The sequence below is a fragment of the Epinephelus moara genome, chromosome 13, assembly GCF_006386435.1.
Source record: "Epinephelus moara isolate mb chromosome 13, YSFRI_EMoa_1.0, whole genome shotgun sequence".
NCBI lineage: Eukaryota > Metazoa > Chordata > Actinopteri > Perciformes > Serranidae > Epinephelus > Epinephelus moara.
In genome coordinates this window covers 33,835,941-33,853,380 of record NC_065518.1, presented here as the reverse complement: position 1 = coordinate 33,853,380, position 17,440 = coordinate 33,835,941, and the positions used below count along the sequence as shown (strand labels likewise).

General features: G+C 40.1%; 1 protein-coding gene across 1 annotated transcript in view; it reads left to right on the top strand.

Annotated features, from left to right (window-relative positions):
• Positions 1-17,440, top strand: part of myo15b (myosin XVB) — a 70,002-nt gene that overhangs the window by 36,554 nt on the left and 16,008 nt on the right. The window contains exons 37-47 of the mRNA XM_050060834.1: positions 1,227-1,315; positions 1,473-1,712; positions 4,496-4,574; positions 7,295-7,411; positions 9,274-9,442; positions 12,582-12,672; positions 12,845-13,115; positions 13,273-13,379; positions 14,582-14,641; positions 14,796-14,871; positions 15,645-15,763. Coding sequence (XP_049916791.1) covers positions 1,227-1,315; positions 1,473-1,712; positions 4,496-4,574; positions 7,295-7,411; positions 9,274-9,442; positions 12,582-12,672; positions 12,845-13,115; positions 13,273-13,379; positions 14,582-14,641; positions 14,796-14,871; positions 15,645-15,763 — 1,418 coding nt within the window. The remainder of the gene's footprint in view (positions 1-1,226; positions 1,316-1,472; positions 1,713-4,495; positions 4,575-7,294; positions 7,412-9,273; positions 9,443-12,581; positions 12,673-12,844; positions 13,116-13,272; positions 13,380-14,581; positions 14,642-14,795; positions 14,872-15,644; positions 15,764-17,440) is intronic.

The following is a 17,440-nucleotide window of genomic DNA, read 5'->3' as shown; positions in this document are numbered from 1 at the left end:
TAACACAGGTGTTCTTTTGAACTGATGATTCAGTGATGTTTTTAGTGGCCAGTTTAACATTTATGAGGGAAGTTTTGATGGGAGAATTTGGATCTCAGAATTTCTAAAACCATAAATATGACCCTGTGTGTGCTTGATACAAAAACTATAGAGATCAATGTGAAATAATACCATACACAATTTAGGAGGATTTGATGCAGTTTGATTGAGTTGTGATTTGAAGTTCCATCACTGAAACAACAACAATAATCTAATTTTCTTACCAGCCAATACTATATTGGGCATCTTGAGTCTGCATCAGAGAGATATTCAATTGACAACTAAATAAAACCAAAAACTTGAAAAGGTTTGATTATTAAAATAATCAATGCCATGGAGTCAAATCTGCCAGGAGGTCTGGAGGCCCCATCCAGTTATATCATCTTTTCTATCATAAGCAAGTACAGCAACGTCAATGATTGACACCTTAGTGGGCTATCTGACAAATATAACATAGTAAAGACATAAATGTTAGCTGAATATGCCCTTGAGCACCATTGTTCAAGATTCAAAACTTTTATTTACTCATGTACAAGTGTACAAGGCCACTGGAATTCTTGTGCAAATTATGCAGGAACTGCAGGAAACTTAGCATTGACAGGTTACAGTGATGGTCATTAATTAGTAGGGGTGGGGGATAATTATCATAATATTTTTGTGTGGTAATATCGTATCATCACACAGTGCTTTTTTTATTATATAAATTGTTATTATGACAAATACAAATTAAACTTTAGGTAGCCAACTAGAATTATAATCAATTTCTTTTTTAGTATACTTAAGCCATTTTTTTGCAGCTGCAAAAAAAATGGCTGAAGTGAGATGAACAGACTAAAAACTTTATCGTATTAGATGAAACATACCCGTTGACAAAGTTTTCCTCTGGGGAACAGTTGAAAAAGGTAATACATCATAATATATTTTATCACAATAATCAGCATATGACAACATTTAAAATCGCATCGGTATTGTACTTGTGTATTGTGATAATATTATATTGTTGATCTGTGATTCCCACCTCTGTTAGCACTCACCAGTCAGCCAGTTTTTTTATATGCCCCAAAATTTCTCTGACAGTATGTGGATTGTGTGAGTTGATTGTTATGTTGTGTCAGTTCCTTCATTACTGATTTAGATGTAGCTGATTTCTATGTGAAAAACAGTTTGTCATATTTATCCTTACACAGCCATGATGATGCCTCAGACTCCCATGGCTGACCCCATGCAGATGGCAGCATCACAGCAGGCCCTCATCAACCAACAGGCCTTTCTCATGGTAAGGACTAGCACTCTTAGCGCACTTCTGTTATAGTACAATGGTCAGTTTATTCATCCTGTATTTGCCCCTCCACCCATATTTCACTTTTCGAACTCCCTCTCCCACCTCCCCTCCAACTCTGTATTTTCCTGTCCTCTCTCTTCCTCCTCTTCAGGCCCAGCAGATGACCCTGCAGGCGATGAGTTTGTCCCAGCAGCAGACGCAGGAGCAGCAGAGGAAGCTGCAGGAGCAGGAGAAAAAGCAGGAAGAGGATAGGCAGCGGAGACGTCGTTTCGAGCCACGGCCCAAGGAACGCTCACCCTCCCCTTCCCCTCGATCTCCCTCACCCCCACCTGCTCGTCCCAAAGCATTGGCACCTAAACGCACCTCCACCCGCAGACAGCCTGAGCCAGAGGTATTTCTGTTTTCAGTACTTTATATATTTTTGCAATGCATTCTGTTGCTGATTTTTTTTTACACATCCTTATCTAACTATGCCTGGTTATTTTTTACTTCTTTCTTTCATACATTTCTACAATACGTCCCTATTCATGCTCAAGTCCACACCCTCACATTTGTTTTTCGTTTTCTTCTGGTTGTACCCTTTAACATCTCCTCTGTTTAACCTGATACTGCAGTATCAGTGGATGTAACCTCAAGTTGTATGCTGATGATGTTACATATTTTCTTGACAAAAGAAAATCTCAAGTGCTTTTTCCCAGAACTTTTCCCACTGTCTTCATCAACAAATTATTTTTCTTATTGTCATCAAATCCCATTAAAAAGACCAAAAGTAGTGATTTGCTAAAGTTTTTTCTCACCTGTGCAATATGAAAATGTGGTGCAGAATATACAAAGTCAGCATATGATGTACACAGGATTCAGTGTGAATTATATGCATAGCTGTGTTCCATTTTCATCAAATAAATAAATAAGATAAAATAAAATAGTGTCCACTCCACAATATATAAACTAATCGGACCCCAAATCTGATGCTAATGCTAGCTGTTGTGGCTAGCCTCAATCTGTGACCAATATATAATGTTAGCAAGTGCATATCTGCGACATTACCATCTACATCCTATCCCATTGTTGAGGTAGTTGTTGCAATGTTTTTCGTACAATAGAGACCCTTTTACTGTTAGTAAACAGTATGACGTTTTTGGTGGGTGGGGCTTAGCTGGAGGCAAAACAGTTCTCCACTGACAAGTTCTGTTGGCTTGTTTTAGACAATGGAGGAAGATGATGCGAGTGGTGCATTCAGATATACTCATTCTGAGTGCCAGAGCGCACTCTAGCACAAACTGGACTGTTTGTAAATTCAGAGCGCTGTTGGAATGTACCGTTCAGTTCTCCAGAGCACTGCACTGTCAGTGGCAGCTCTCATCACTCTGTCTGGGGAGACGGAGCAGCAGAGCACCGAGGGGAGTGAATGTGTGATTAACTTAACCTTTGTTAATTCCTGTAGAAATAAAACGTTCCTTTTCTTGGACCAACAGGGCTCTCATTTTCATGTAATGTCAGACTGAACTTACGAACGCACCGTGTCAGGTCACTCACTCTCTTGGACCATGAGTGTAACTTGAATAAGTAAACACTGACCAACGGGACCAGACTGGCCGACCCGTACGCTCTCACTCAGTGGATGGATGATTTGACAGGATTGTTGAACATGGGATGGCCGGCTTTATGGCTGATTACTAGGGCTGTCAAAAAAAATTCGAAATATATTCAAATATTTTTTATAAGTTCGAACCTAAATTTGATAATTCCAATATCATTAATAATTAATTAATACTATCAATAATGTATATCGGGGCATTGATAGTGTAGTGGATAGTGCCGGCGCCCCATGTACAGAGGTGATGCCTCGCTGCAGCGGTTGCAGGTTCGACTCTGGCTTGCAACCCTTTGCTGCATGTCAACCCCTACTCTTTCTCTCACCCCATTTCACTCTGTCCTGTTCATTAAAGGCAAAAAAGCCCAAAAAATAATCTTTAAAAAAAAAAATGTGTATCATGGTGAATCCCGTTCGGGCTGATGGAGAGGCGCCAACGGAGGAGCCCACTGTGCCAACACCACCCACTGCGCTGTCCGCGATGTGTGACCTGTTCGGGGAGACATACAGGGAGAGTGTTGCACCTGCTGCCTCCCTGCCTACACTTTTTGAAGAAGAGATGAAACGTTACCAGAATGAGACACCACTACGAGCCGACCAGGATCCACTCCTGTGGTGGAAAACTACGCACTGAAGTATCCAAACATTGCTCAGAGAGCGAGGCAGAAGTTGGTCATACCTGGCACTTCAGTGAGGTCAGAATGGGTGTTTTCATCTGAGTGTCACGTTCATATTGTGTCAGCAATAAGCATCTTATTTTTTGTGTTTTTTTGTAAAAAAAAAAAAATAAATAAATTTGAATATTTTTCGAACTCTACTAAATTAATTCGAAAATATTCAAACTCAATTTCATGGTGCTTTTGACAGCCCTACTGATTACTATGCCAGTCTTACAAAGGAGGATGAACACTTTCCTTGCTATCGAAGGAAACGTTAGCTAAAGCGCTATAAAATTAGCATTGCTGAGAAATCCAATATTCCTCTCAATACCTCCCCAGTTTCTGATTAGGTGGACATGATAACCCTTAATACACATGACGTTATTCACAACAGTAAAGACTTTTCCCCTAACCTGATATGAAGTGTGCGCTGCACATGCGAGCATTTTTGATGACCCTCTGTCCAGTCCTCTCATCTTATGGCATTTAACCATAGTGGCCTTTGTTTTTGTTAATGTGTAGTGGCGGCTGGTATGGGATAGAATGTAAGTTTTGAGCCATGACTTCTTCTATTCTGGCTCCCAGTAACGCAACAAGACAACATTTTAAACCTCCTGTGTAGCCTACAGCCCCGTGGTGGCGAGTCCTGTTTTGCCTCCAGCTAATAAAATGACGTTGTTGTGGCGTCGGCCCCAAAAGGGTCTGTTGGGTGTTGGAAAACTGACTGTCCAAACATTTTATTGCCTTTATGAATGCTCTGTTGTTTTTGGCTCTGAATATGAGATTTGTCGACAATACAAAAAGATGTAGAATACTGCACCTTTATCCTTTAATTCCCTAAATTTGGAGCACTGGTATCACTGGGTCCGGTTCCTCCTCATGTGGTCACATGTTGTGTGCCCATATCCATTTCTTTTACAGCCAGAAAGAGAAGTGGACTTACCAGATCCAGATGACCTTCAGTCTTTCAGAGACAAGCAGGAATACTTCAAAAAGATTGGTGAGTGGCACTGGCAAGCAACTAATATATTTAGTTTCTTCTTTTTTAAAATGAATTATCTTTTAAACTGTCTCTCATATTTCCACAAACCCCACTGATTCATCCCTTTCTTGTGTCTTTGACTTTGAAGAAAACTGAAGAACACTGTAGGCCATCCACCCATTGCTTAAAACTTTGAACACATATTGTGTTTCATGTAGTTATCCAGGAGACCTTCAACTACAGTGGCATGCAAAAGTTTGGGCACCCGGTCAAAATTTTGTTTACTGTGAATAGTTAAGTGAGTAGAAGATGAACTGATCTCCAAAATGCATTAAGATGAAAGATGAAACATGCTTTTCAACATTTTAAGCAAGATTAGAGTATTATTTTTGTTTTGTACAATTTTAGATTAAAAAATGAAAGCAGCACCATGCAAATGTTTGGACAACCCAAGACATTTGAGCTCCCAGACAACTGTTACCAGGGTCTCAGACCATGATTAGCTTGTTAGGATTATGGCTTGCTCACAGTCATCATTAGGAAAGGCCAGGTGTATAGAGCTTTTTTTCTATCTTTATTCAAGAGAGTGGCATATCAATTTGAGTGCATTATTTATTGATTTCAAGTTCAGATTTTGTAATATTGTCCCTCAAAACCCTGCCCTCGCACTCAAATAGCCTCTGCTTGCACTTAGATCTACTCTGTTTCTGCTCAAACTGTGTGCTCGCACTCAGATACAATGTTGCTTACACAGATTTCCTGCTCCAGCTTCAGCTCTTCTCCTACTGCTCAAGCTGCTTCTGTGCGTTTGTGGAATTTCTGCTCTTTCTGTCAAAATCCCCCAACCAATAGAACGCCAGGTTTATTGTTGACCAATGAAATGATTCCTGCCTCCTTGTGGGTGCGCTTGCTTTAGTTTTAGAGCGTCCCGTCCGTGCGGGTACTCTTTAACCGGACATCCACTCCCGCCCTCCAGGGCTTTATGTTCTCCCCTTGATCTGAAGAAAGTAATAGCACCATTAGAATAAAAAAAATACAAAAAACTTACTTGAGGTCCTTGACTTTGACGATATACCACTCTCTTGAATAAAGATAGGAAAAAAGCTCCATACAGGTGATGCAAATTTCAAAGCTTTATAAATATTCTAACTCCTGAAACCTTGTCCCAACAATCAGCAGCCACAGGCTCCTCTAAACAGCTGCCTGGCACTGTGAAAACTAAAATAACTGATGCCCACAAAGCAGGAATGATAATGGTAGAGCGCCTTTCTAGTCATCCGACCACTCAAAACACTTCATACACTACGAGTCACATTCACCCATTCACACACACACACACACATACACACATACACACATTCATACACTAGTGGCCGAGGCTACCATACAAGGTGCCACCTGCTACTCAGTTGTTTTTTCAACACATCGATGGAACAGCCATCGGGAGCAATTTGGGGTTCAGTACCTTGCTCAAGGATACTTTGACATGCAGACTGGAGGAGCCAGGGATCGAACCACTGATGTTCCGATTGGTGGACGACCCATTCTACCTCTGAGCCACAGCCCCCAGGAGAAGGCTATAAGAAGATAGCAAAGTGTTTTCAGGTAGCTGTTTCCTTAGTTTAAATGTAACCACAAAATTCAGTGTCACAAGTTTTCAAAGGAACATCCAACAAGCCTGATGCTTTTTGGAAACAAGTCCTGTGGACTGATGAAGTTAAAATATAACTTTTTGGATGCAACGAGCAATGGTATATTTGGAGAAAAAAGGACACAGAAATTCATGAAAAGAACACCTGTCCAACTGTTGAACACAGGGGGGATCAATCATGCTTTGGGCTTGTGTTGCAGCCAGTGGCATGGGTAACATTTCACAGGTAGAGGGAAGAATGGATTCAGTTAAATTTCAGCAAATTCTGGAAGCAAACATCACCCTGTCTGTAAAAAAGCTGAAGATGAAGAGAGGATGGCTCCTACAACAGGACAATGATCCTAAACACACCTTGAAGTCCACAATAGACTACCTCAAGAGGTGCAAGTTGAAGGTTTGGCCATGGCCCTCACAGTCCCCCGATCCTAAACATCATTGAAAATCTGTGGATAGACCTCAAAAGAGCAGTGCATGCAAGACAGCCCAAGAATCTCACAGAGCTAGAAGCCTTTTGCAGGAAGAACGGGTGAAAAGCCCCCAAACAAGAACTGATAGAACCTTAGCTGGTTTCAAAAAGTGTTTAGAAGCTGTGATACTTGACAAAGGGGGCTCTACTACATACTGACCATGCAGGGTGCCCAAACTTTTGCTTCAGGACCTTTTCCTTTTTTGTTATTTTGAAACTGTAAAAGATTGAAATTAAAAAGTAATTTTGCTTAAAATATTGACAATGTGTCATCTTCATCTTCATCTTCATCTTCATGTCTTTTGGAAATCAATTCATCTTCTACTTACTAAACTACTCACAGTAAACAAAATTTTGACCAGGGATACCCAAACTTTTGCATGCAACTGTAGATCTCATACTATGGTACTTTGTTACACTATATCTAACTTAGTATAGCATATAAATGCAGCAGAGATTGGGCTACAAGCTTTCTCTCGTGAATGTGTTCAAATTAATATTGTAATGGCTCACTGATGTTAAAATGTTAAGCACTTTAAATCATCATGTTAATAATTATTTTCCAATTTAAGTCATGGGTTTCTTCATTCCACACCATCTCTCTGCCTGACTGTCCTCCAGGCTTTCAGCCCCAAGGTGGATCAAAACCCCAAATGCCTCAGCCAGCCCCCTCCAGCCCACCCAGACAGCAGCAACACTCCCCGCCATTACCCCCACCTACAGCACCTAAGCCTCCTGGTAAGAAGATATAACAAGTTCAATGGACTAGATTATATTTTGTTGAATCTGAAAATATTACCTTTAAAGAGCTGCTAAAGCATCTCTCACCGGTGTGATACGAAAATGCGGCATGGGAACTATGGGAAAATATTCAGAATTTTACATTTGTCAACTATGCACAGACAAAGAATGTCTAACATTACCTACACAATACATAAAGTAATCAGACCCCAGATTTGATGGTTACACTAGGCATAACGCTATTAGCTGTTAGCGTTAGGTGCAGTGTTAATTTTGACAGCTATTTTAGATTTAGTCTTAGTCTGGAGACAAAAATGCTCATTAGTTTTAGTCACATTTTAGTCATTTTTATCCTTCATAGTGTGAGTCTAGTTTTATACCACAGAAATTCAAAACCTTCTAGTCGATGAAATTCCACAACATTTTTGTCAACTTTTAAGTAACTTAAGTAATTATATTTTCTTTATGTTTTTCATCTTTAAACTAATCCAGTGAGGCTAATTCATGTATCAGAAATTAGAATCAAGGTGACAGGTTGTATAAGAATTTCATTTAGACAATTTTTTTGACAACTACCAATGATTTCTACACAATTACAAACTGTCATTTCTCCAGCAGTGTTTAACAGGTCTAAGTGGGAATCTATGACCACACACTTACTGATCATCATTTGAAAAGCTCAACATCTCTCTATTTATGGTCTCAAAAACTTTGACACCAGAAATAACTAATCAGAGACAACTACGATTTGTACCCAGGTTCATTGTAAACTCTGACTCCATCTCACTTTTAAGAAGCAGAAAAATAACTTAATTAAAACCTGAATTCTTTCTTAATCTGTAACATGTTAGTCTGGAGGATTAAACTTGTGTCCTCTCACAGAGTTGGTGATTAAAATCAAACTTCCATCTCTGTCAGACAAACTGCTCTGAGTACAGACTGTCTATTTGCAGCACAGCTACACTCACAGATAACTAAGCCTCCTACCTGCCTGTCAAACAGCATCAACCTAGAAACCTTCTCCTGTCCGCATATGAGTGGAGTTCTGTGGGGATCAGCTGTGAAGTCCAAAAGCTGGTGGCTGTTTGCTCTGCTGCCATTCAGCAGCTAACAAGCAGACCTAGCTGCTAACAGCCACCGCTGCAACTAACAAACTCCACAAATCCATTCAAAAGCTCCACCATCCACATTCAGACACACATGGCTGATACCTACTGCTGAATTACAGCTCACTACTCAAATCAACAGCTGATGCTGCTCTGGTGTGGGTGTTTTTGCAGGCTAACAAAACATCCTGGTGCAAAATATTTACTGAAGTTTACCAGCATTTGAAGATAATTACAATGTCTGATAGTTTACCACTAACATTTTCATCACGTCTCGTCCCGTCAACGAAAATTAAACATAGATTTCATCTTAGTTTTTATTATCAAAACTTACTTTTAGCTCGTCATTGTCTCGTTTTTTTCATGGAAAAATTTCCATCATAGTTTTCATCAACGTAATCAACACTGTTGCTGTGTTTGTAGTATAATATTGGGTGTTGAGAAACCAAATTGATAGGATGTTCCCCCGTTTTGTCAGCAAGTTAGCTATGACCTGGAGGTATGACATCAGTTGGAACAAAGAAATTTTATTTGTAAAACATAAATTTCCGCAGGGAAAAATCTGCTGAAGTTAAGGTCTGTTCGAATATTTTTTCCCCTACAAAAATGTTCTGCAGGGGTATGCAAGCATTCATAAGAACCCACAAAATTAGCTTTTACAGGTGTGATTCAGGTGTGAGAAGACACAAATTGGTTAGAACATGAATTGAATGAAGAACTTGAGATGTAGTTTCTGTCTCTCATCTTCCACAGTGAAGCGTCTCAACACCCCTCCTGCCAGAAAAGTGGAGCCCCCAAAACCAATACCTACTCCAACTCCTCTCACTGAGCCTAAGCCTGAACCCACCTCCAGCATTCGGGATATCATCAAACAGTTTAACAGCCGACCCCAACCAGAAGCCAAACCCTTTGAGCCTGTCAGGTCAGTTTCAGCGCTGCTTCCTAGTAGGTCTATGCACACTTCTCTAAATTTTAACAGAGTTTCATCTAATCTTAAAATCTGCTAGATCCTGCTTGGACACCGTTTCCCTCACAACTGTATGAATTCAAAATACTGAATGGGAGTCAACATCATGCTGTGGTTAAAGAAACACTGGAAGGGTGTAATATCTCTGACCTTTTGAACTATGTTGTCGTGTTATTGTGTAGCTGGTATGAGGGTATATCAAGCTCATAATTCATGACATTAAAAATGAGTTTTAAAGGACTACTTAACCCACAAAATGACCACTTCTATATCAGTTTCTCACCCTGTGTTATGTTGAATTTGTGAAGGAACCTTTGTTTTTCTCACATGCTTCCATGATGAGCAAAGAATCCAAAAACAGAGACAATTCATGATCAACTGAAGTAAAAGGGGGCCACATGTAACAACAGCCATTCTCGGAACCCATCGGCTGTATCCGGTGTCTGACTTCCGGCAGACGGCGATACAGCCTCTGGGGGCAGACCCCCGATTTTTTGGCATTCTGGTTTGATTTGGGCGGAGGAGGCGAATTTCCGTTTCCGACTTCCGTTTATATATAAGTAAATATGCTGAACCATTGCAATGGATTCAGAGTTTGCAGTGACGCCAAATTATGTTCCGCCTCGTTAGTTCACCGCACGGAGCATTTAACCTGGCAACAACTGAAGCCGGCTCAAATGTGATTAGCCAATATCACGCGGACTACAAACAGCCTACAACCGGAAACCAGGGCTCTTCCGCTCTTCTTCTGGAGGCAAGATCTCCAGGGTTTGCCTACAGACTCTACATTCAGTGAATCTAGAGTCTGTATATAGAGACTAAACAACAGCAAAATGATATCAAAATATTCATTTGCAAACTCACGTGCATTTTCGCAAAAACCCTGCTGTTTGAAAACTTCAGCATATACAATCTCACACATGACACGTGGCACGCCTCTGCAATTTAATGAACCAGCAGAGCTCAAACAAGCATGCTTGCCCATGTGCGATATACGTATATGCTGGAGTGTTTTAAAAAGTAAGGTTTTAATGAAAATGCATTTGTTTGTATGACGTTTTGATATTTTTGCTGTTGTTAAACACAGCCCTTGTTTACTTCAATTCATCAACACTGTTCATTGTTTTTGGATTCTTTGTTCACCATGGAGGTGTGCGGGAAAAACAGTTTTCTGCAAAAATTTAACCTAGCACAGGCTAACTAAATTATAAACAAATGATCATTTTGACATTAAGTATTCCTCTAACTATAGTTTGAAAGGCGAAAGAGATGAAAATGAAAGTTGAATGTCTGAATTACGTTTGCTGTGGAACATTTTCAATATTACAGAGCTTTATACTCAGAATTTCTAAACACACTTTGCAGAAATTGATCATACCGCTCAATACAATAGTTACAAACATTTACCTTCAAAGAAATGAAGGAGAAATAAAGCAAAGAGCTGACCCTATTAAAACTGTGTTGGAGATCCCAGCACGCAAAGCTGAAAGAGATCTGTCCACCTTCCCTCCCTCCCACTGTATATAGACGTTGCCTGGCTCCATCCTTTGCTTCCGTCATAAATACAATGGCCACTAGAGGTCGTAAATACGGGCTGTAATTTCTGCTTGTACAAATGACCTACATGATCATAATTTGAGGGACAGGCTCTAAAATCAAATCTACTATCATACAATCTTGTAGTTTCTCCGCACCAGAGTCCACTTGGAACCGGATCGAGACCCACCTTTTCAGGCGGTCTTGGTCTGGTTGTGTAGTCTGTAATCTCCCAGAATTTGATTATCACGCCAGTCAAATACCAAACAGGTTATGCATGAAAGAATCCTTAGTTTTACACTTTAAAATTCTTATTTCCAAAATACTCACTGGGAAATATAGGAAGAAAGAGAATGACATTCAAGAAGCTTCCCTGGTCAGATTTGAATTGGAGACGTTGTGAGTACATGGTATGGGTATTTGTCCCATAGGCCAATGATTCCCATCCAGGGGTACTTGTACAGTTACCAGGGGGTGTATGGGAAATTTTTGGTGTAGCTCAACCAATTTCTGGAAAAAAAAACAATCAGTTTAGTTAGAAAATAAAAATATACATATACATGAGTCAGCTTAAGTTACAGTCATTGTTCCAAAAAACAAAGTTGTTAGCAAAAGCGAGCAGAGAAGTCTAAACAGTTGGCTGAAGGCAATGCGTAAATGCTTAAAAAGTAGCCAAAAATGATGAATATACATCACAAATAATGTGCTAATAGGGTTGCAGATGTATCAGATTTCCATGGTAAGATAACTGTCTAAGAAAATTTTGAAGTTTCACAGTATCACGGTAAACAGTATCATTTAAGGAATGAAACAGAGGAGTTTTGAAAATAATGAAAGATTTTCCTTCTGGTTGCACTTTTAAAAAAATACTGTAGATAAGCAAATGTACACAGTATAACAACCATTAATATGATACCACAGTATACACTGACACCAGTATAGCACGGCAACCCTATTTACTAACTAAAAGAAAAAAATAAATGGCTTAAAGAGTTTACTAAAATGAATGAGTGGCTAAAATAGTTAGCTAAAAGTAATGATCATTACAAGCAATGGCTAAATGGTTGAAATAACTGAACATCTAGCTTCTGACACTATAGTACAAATACAAACTTGACCAAAATTACGTAAACATTGACAGTGTAATTTTATAATTTTATGATAAAAAAAAAAGTAACAATTAGTTGAATATTGTATAAATTGTATTTAAAAAAATGTGAACTGTGGTAAGTAATATCTAGTTAATGATACATTTGAATAAACATATTTGGAACCTGATGGGTGGTGTTGATGAAGGGGTACTTGAGTTCAGCAGATAGGGGTAGGTCTTAAAGAAAAGGTTGGGAACCTTTGACAACCAGAACGTTCATAACAATTAATTTCTGCTTTTTTTTTAAATGTTCCAGTTTTACTTTGAGGGTTTTAAATGAATGGCAAATGTGTTTTCCCCTTATTCTAGCAACCCAGACAGTAAATGGATTTTACAATGGCCTCATCCAATAGAAACAATAAGTTCTGTAATGTTTGTGATGTACTTTTTTTTTTATCCTCTTCACAGACCTCTGTCACGGAATTTTATAAAGAAGAATGATCCCAAAGAGGAAGCTCTGGCCAAACTCAGAAACAAAGCTCCAGTGCCACAACAACAGGTCAGGATGGTCTGGGAAGTCCAACTGCAAATCAAAAGAAAATGTATCTACATTTCTTTAGAAATTAAAAGTTATTTTATTGTTGGGTTTATTATTCTGTTTCATTGAGTATGTCTGTCTGGAATATACTGTGTGCTACATCCTCACATCTTTCACTTCCTCCTGCTTGCAGAAACAGTGGGTGCCTCCACCAGTAAAACCTAAGAGGCAGCAACCTCCTCCCAGGACTCCATCCCCACAGCCCTCTCCTCCCTCCACCAGGGGGCCCCGGGTCATCTCCAACAGCATGAGGCAGAAACAGCGCTCCCTGGAGGACCTGTTTGGCTCGCAGCGCTCCATGAACCATCCGCCTCCTCCCCCAGACTCCCCACCACCACCTCTGCAAACAACACCCATCCTTCAGGACATCCCAGACCCACCACCCATGGCTGCCCCATCTCTCGGTGGGTATTGCTCTCATTATGTTTATGTGTATTAAAAGAACTTATATGATGTGTTTAAGCTAACAATTAGCTGCTAACCAGCATTTTAACTTGGTGTTATCGAATGTGAGGAGGTTCATATCAGTCAGTAACTGAAGCTGCTGTTTGTTTCCTTTAGCTGTGATGCTAGATGTGGATGGCATTCACTCCCAGCTCCTCCGCTTCTCTGCTGGGGTTTACTTCTCTTACTCCAACATGCCGGGAAAACTCTTCCTGAGGAAAGAAGTGAGACACACATACGACATTTATCAGAGGACCTGTTATTCATTTAAAGCTGCGCTAATCAATGTTTTTATATAAATAATAGATAAAATGACTATGTAATGAGAAAGGTGTCTTTCAAAGGGATCCATGTCATTGGTTCGACAGCCCATTGGTCCGACATCCCATTAGTCCGATGGTCCGTGGTGCTGAACGGCTCCCGGTGGGCGTATTTCTACCTTGATGGTGCGCCGCGACCGGCTCTGGGTCAGCTGGGAAAGGCTTGAGGCAAAACAGGCTCACAGCTTATGTGTTTGTCACTTTCTTTTTCATTTTAACCCACACCATGATCTTTTCCTAACCCTAACCAAGTGGTTTTTGTGCCAAAACCTAACCAGACCTTAACCACAGGGGATCATGATGATTTCGGAACGGACTTCGGAACAATGGGTTTAATATGGTCGGAACAATGGGATGTCGGACCAATGGGCTGACAGACCAGAGGGCAGTTCCCGGGCTAAGGGGGGGTATTGGGACGGGCCCTTAGTCTCTGTTTCGAACCAGTCTCACAACGAGTTGAATTAGTCCAAATGACAGTGTTGTAGTTCTTGAGATTAATCTTAGACCACCTTTTCAAATTCTCAGTCTCGTCTCTGACTTAGTTTACTCGGTCTTGTCTTGGACAGGGAGGACTCAGGATTTTATTTCACAACCGGTCAAGACAACAACTACAGGGTTATCATTAAGTACCTGTGGAAAAAAAAGGAGAGTCGAGTAAAGATTGTTGGGTTGATTTCAGCTCTTTTGTGTTGGTTTACATTAACCTCTTTGAATTTTATGAATCTGAATTTTCCTTTGTTTTCTATGAGTAAAATTCAGATTCACAAAATTCAAAGAGGTTAATGTAGAGGAATCTTAATTTACTTAGTTTTGCTTTCTTAAGTGTGCTTTCCATTTCATGGAAATGTGGATGTTATGGATCCACTATATATATTGCTTATGTTGGCAGTGTGCACTGAAGTGATTGGGAAGAAAAATGAATGAATGAATATTTACTGACAAATCTTCATCCATCACTAACCCAGTAGAAATACAGAAGTGTTCAGGCTGACACAGGTGCATTAGATTCATCAATGATGCCTTCAGCTAAACAGGAGATTTGAAGAGAAAATCTTGTTGTTATAAGCCCTCGTCACTACCCTTAAGTACCATTTGTGTGTGTGCAGGTGTTTTACCCCAGAGAGATGTTCAACCGGCCCTACATCCTCAATCTGTTATGTGAGCAGGTTAGTATATTTACAGGAGTCATCATGTTTAACCTGATGTACTGTACTTTACTGAGGGATCCTATTCTACTTATGTAAAGCCCTCTGATACATTGCTCATTATCTCCCACTTACTTCAGAAGCAGTCACAATGTCACTATGTAATGTATTTCAGATTATGAGGGACACCTACTCTGACAGCTGTGTGAGGATTAGCAGAGAGGAAAGGAGGAAGATGAAGGACCTGCTGGGTGAGAGTTTGAAGCTCTTGTTTTTTTTTTGTTTTTTTTTTACAGTGTTGATTCAAATGTTTTTGTCAAAAGCTAAAGTCAGTCACAAACAATCAGGATAAAATGCCATAAAACTTCAGTTAAAAGCCTAGTCCCAGTTAAACAGCCAGTCCCTTTTATTTGCCCGGTGTGGCTACACATTTTGACAAATGAATGGCCTGGTCTGGTTGCCAAACAGTTCATTTTTATTGAGGTTCTTTGTACATATAAAATCAGGTTGTTGGCTACCTCAAATTATGTGTACATTTCTCAATTACCCTGCAAGTTATTCACATTCATTTAGTCCATATAAGAGTCCTCAGATCAAAAGAATCAAGTGTTTTTCAATAAAAAAAAGAAACTAATCCAAGTTGTGAGTATTGTTTTAACAGGATATAGTAGTGTTGTGTCAGTATGCCAGGAGCTTTAATGCTCAAGTGCTGTAAATCTCACTGATGTGCTGTCTGTTGGGACTAGATCAATGATTTATAATTTATCTGAAGCCTAATTTCTATACAAGTAATAGTCATACTTGTTTATATTAACAATTTTATTATATTTCCAATCTTTTTTGATTAACAGTTTTGTGAGAAAGCAATTAAAGGCCTGTCCCAAATATAAGCAAAAAACAGCCCAGGCTATTAATTGAAGTTTTATCACACTCACTGATTCACTGAATTTAAACTGCATCATTTATCATTTGTTTCTGCATTAGTTTGCTGACCATTATCACATTCTTCTCATTTGTGCTTTAGCTAATTTCAATGTGGGAATGACTATAAGCACCATCCAGAATGACAATATGAAGAAGAGGATTGTCATTGCTGCTCGAGACAACTGGGAAAACTACTTTACCCGCCTGTTCCCTGTGAAGGTAAGCATGACAAAAAGAGTCATGGCAAAGTTGGAGATAATGTTGAGTGTAAAGCATGAGTGTCCATTGTTTTATGACGTTACATGACAGGTAGAGCTAGTTATCATTAATAAACTGATGATACCAGTACCAACACCAGTAGCCTTAAACCGATACCAATACCAATAGAGTACCTAATTTGATACCCATCACGTGAATGGAAGCATTCAGTTGCAAAAACTGCCACTACCACACCTCCCCATCCAAATGATTTAGACACAAATGCATTTTAAAAATGCTCACAACACTGCTGCGTCAATCAATTAGTTAGTTTGTGTTATTATGTGACTTGAGTATCTCAAGTACCCCTTTAAAACACCAACGTCACACAAAAACACCAACTCTCCCTTTCAGTTCAGCTCACCATTGGAAAGGGCTGTCAGTCTGGGAAGCACTGAGCATACAACTGGAGCTATCTGAATCTGACTGAGGCTCAGACATGTATTGCTTTCTCAAGCAGAAAGAGTACATCTGCTTCCAGTCCCTTTTCAGAGTTTTTAAACTACTATGTGGGAAAACCATGTTAAATTACATATTAGTACATACTTTAAAATGTGTCTGGAGGGGGACTTTAAACAATATCATGTCTCACCATCCTCTGACTGGTGGGCTTTTCACTCTGACTTTGAGTGTGGCTATTTTGAACTAACCTGTTCACCAGGAAATGAACCTGGGAGTCCCTCATTATTGTTCCCTGTGAAGTAATCTACCTCACCCCATTCAGAGCAATATGACTGGCTAGCCAAGCAGCAACTTCTTAAGGCTGAAAAACGAACCTAACACAGAAGTGCTAAAAACTGCAGTTCCTCAAATGGCCACTTGGGACTGGCTTCAGAAGCCAGTCAATCCCCATAAACCCCCATGTTAAATGTCCAACTTTACAGCGAAAAACAGTTTTGGTCTCTATAGCTAATTTCAAAATTCATGACAAGTGGACGGGGGTGAATTTTTTGATAACTCACCAGTTATCAATTAAGGCTTATAGTTATAGACAGCTTGTTAGTCAGATCCACCCCTTGCTCCTCCACAGCTCCAGCCTGTTGCCTAAATAGGGTCAATTCTGACTCCCAAAAAAACCCCCAAGATGTGTACAAATGGTCATTTGGGGGGTAAAGTATTACTTTAAGGGTATCAAGTACTGATACACTGCCCGAATGGTAGAGCAAGGTAAGGTGGTTTTATTTATAAAACTAAATTCTGTAAGGGTTTGGTTTGGACCCAATAGCAGCACAAAGACAGGCAGGTATCGTTGGTAACAAACTTTATTAGCACACGTCCAGGAAACAGTGGCAGTAGGCAAAACAGTCTGTCTTCTGGCCGCTGGCCTTTAACAGTCTTTAGTGGGGATTGGAGGTTAGGCTCAGCCGAACCAAACCAGGACACGGTGAGTAATGTCCGTAAAACTCAGTCTTGTACTCACTCAGTGAAGGAATAATCAGTCACAGAACTGCAGGAAGCCACAGAGGAGACGGGAGTAACACTCACTCTGTAGAGCTGAATCAGGTAATCACCGGATAGCCAAGGGAGCAGACAGGCAGAATCCAGAAAGGGACAGGCAAGGATCGTGGTCGGGGACGGAAGGCTGAGGTGATTTCCAGGAGATCGGTGAGGCAGGATAGTCGGAGGCAAGCAGGGTCG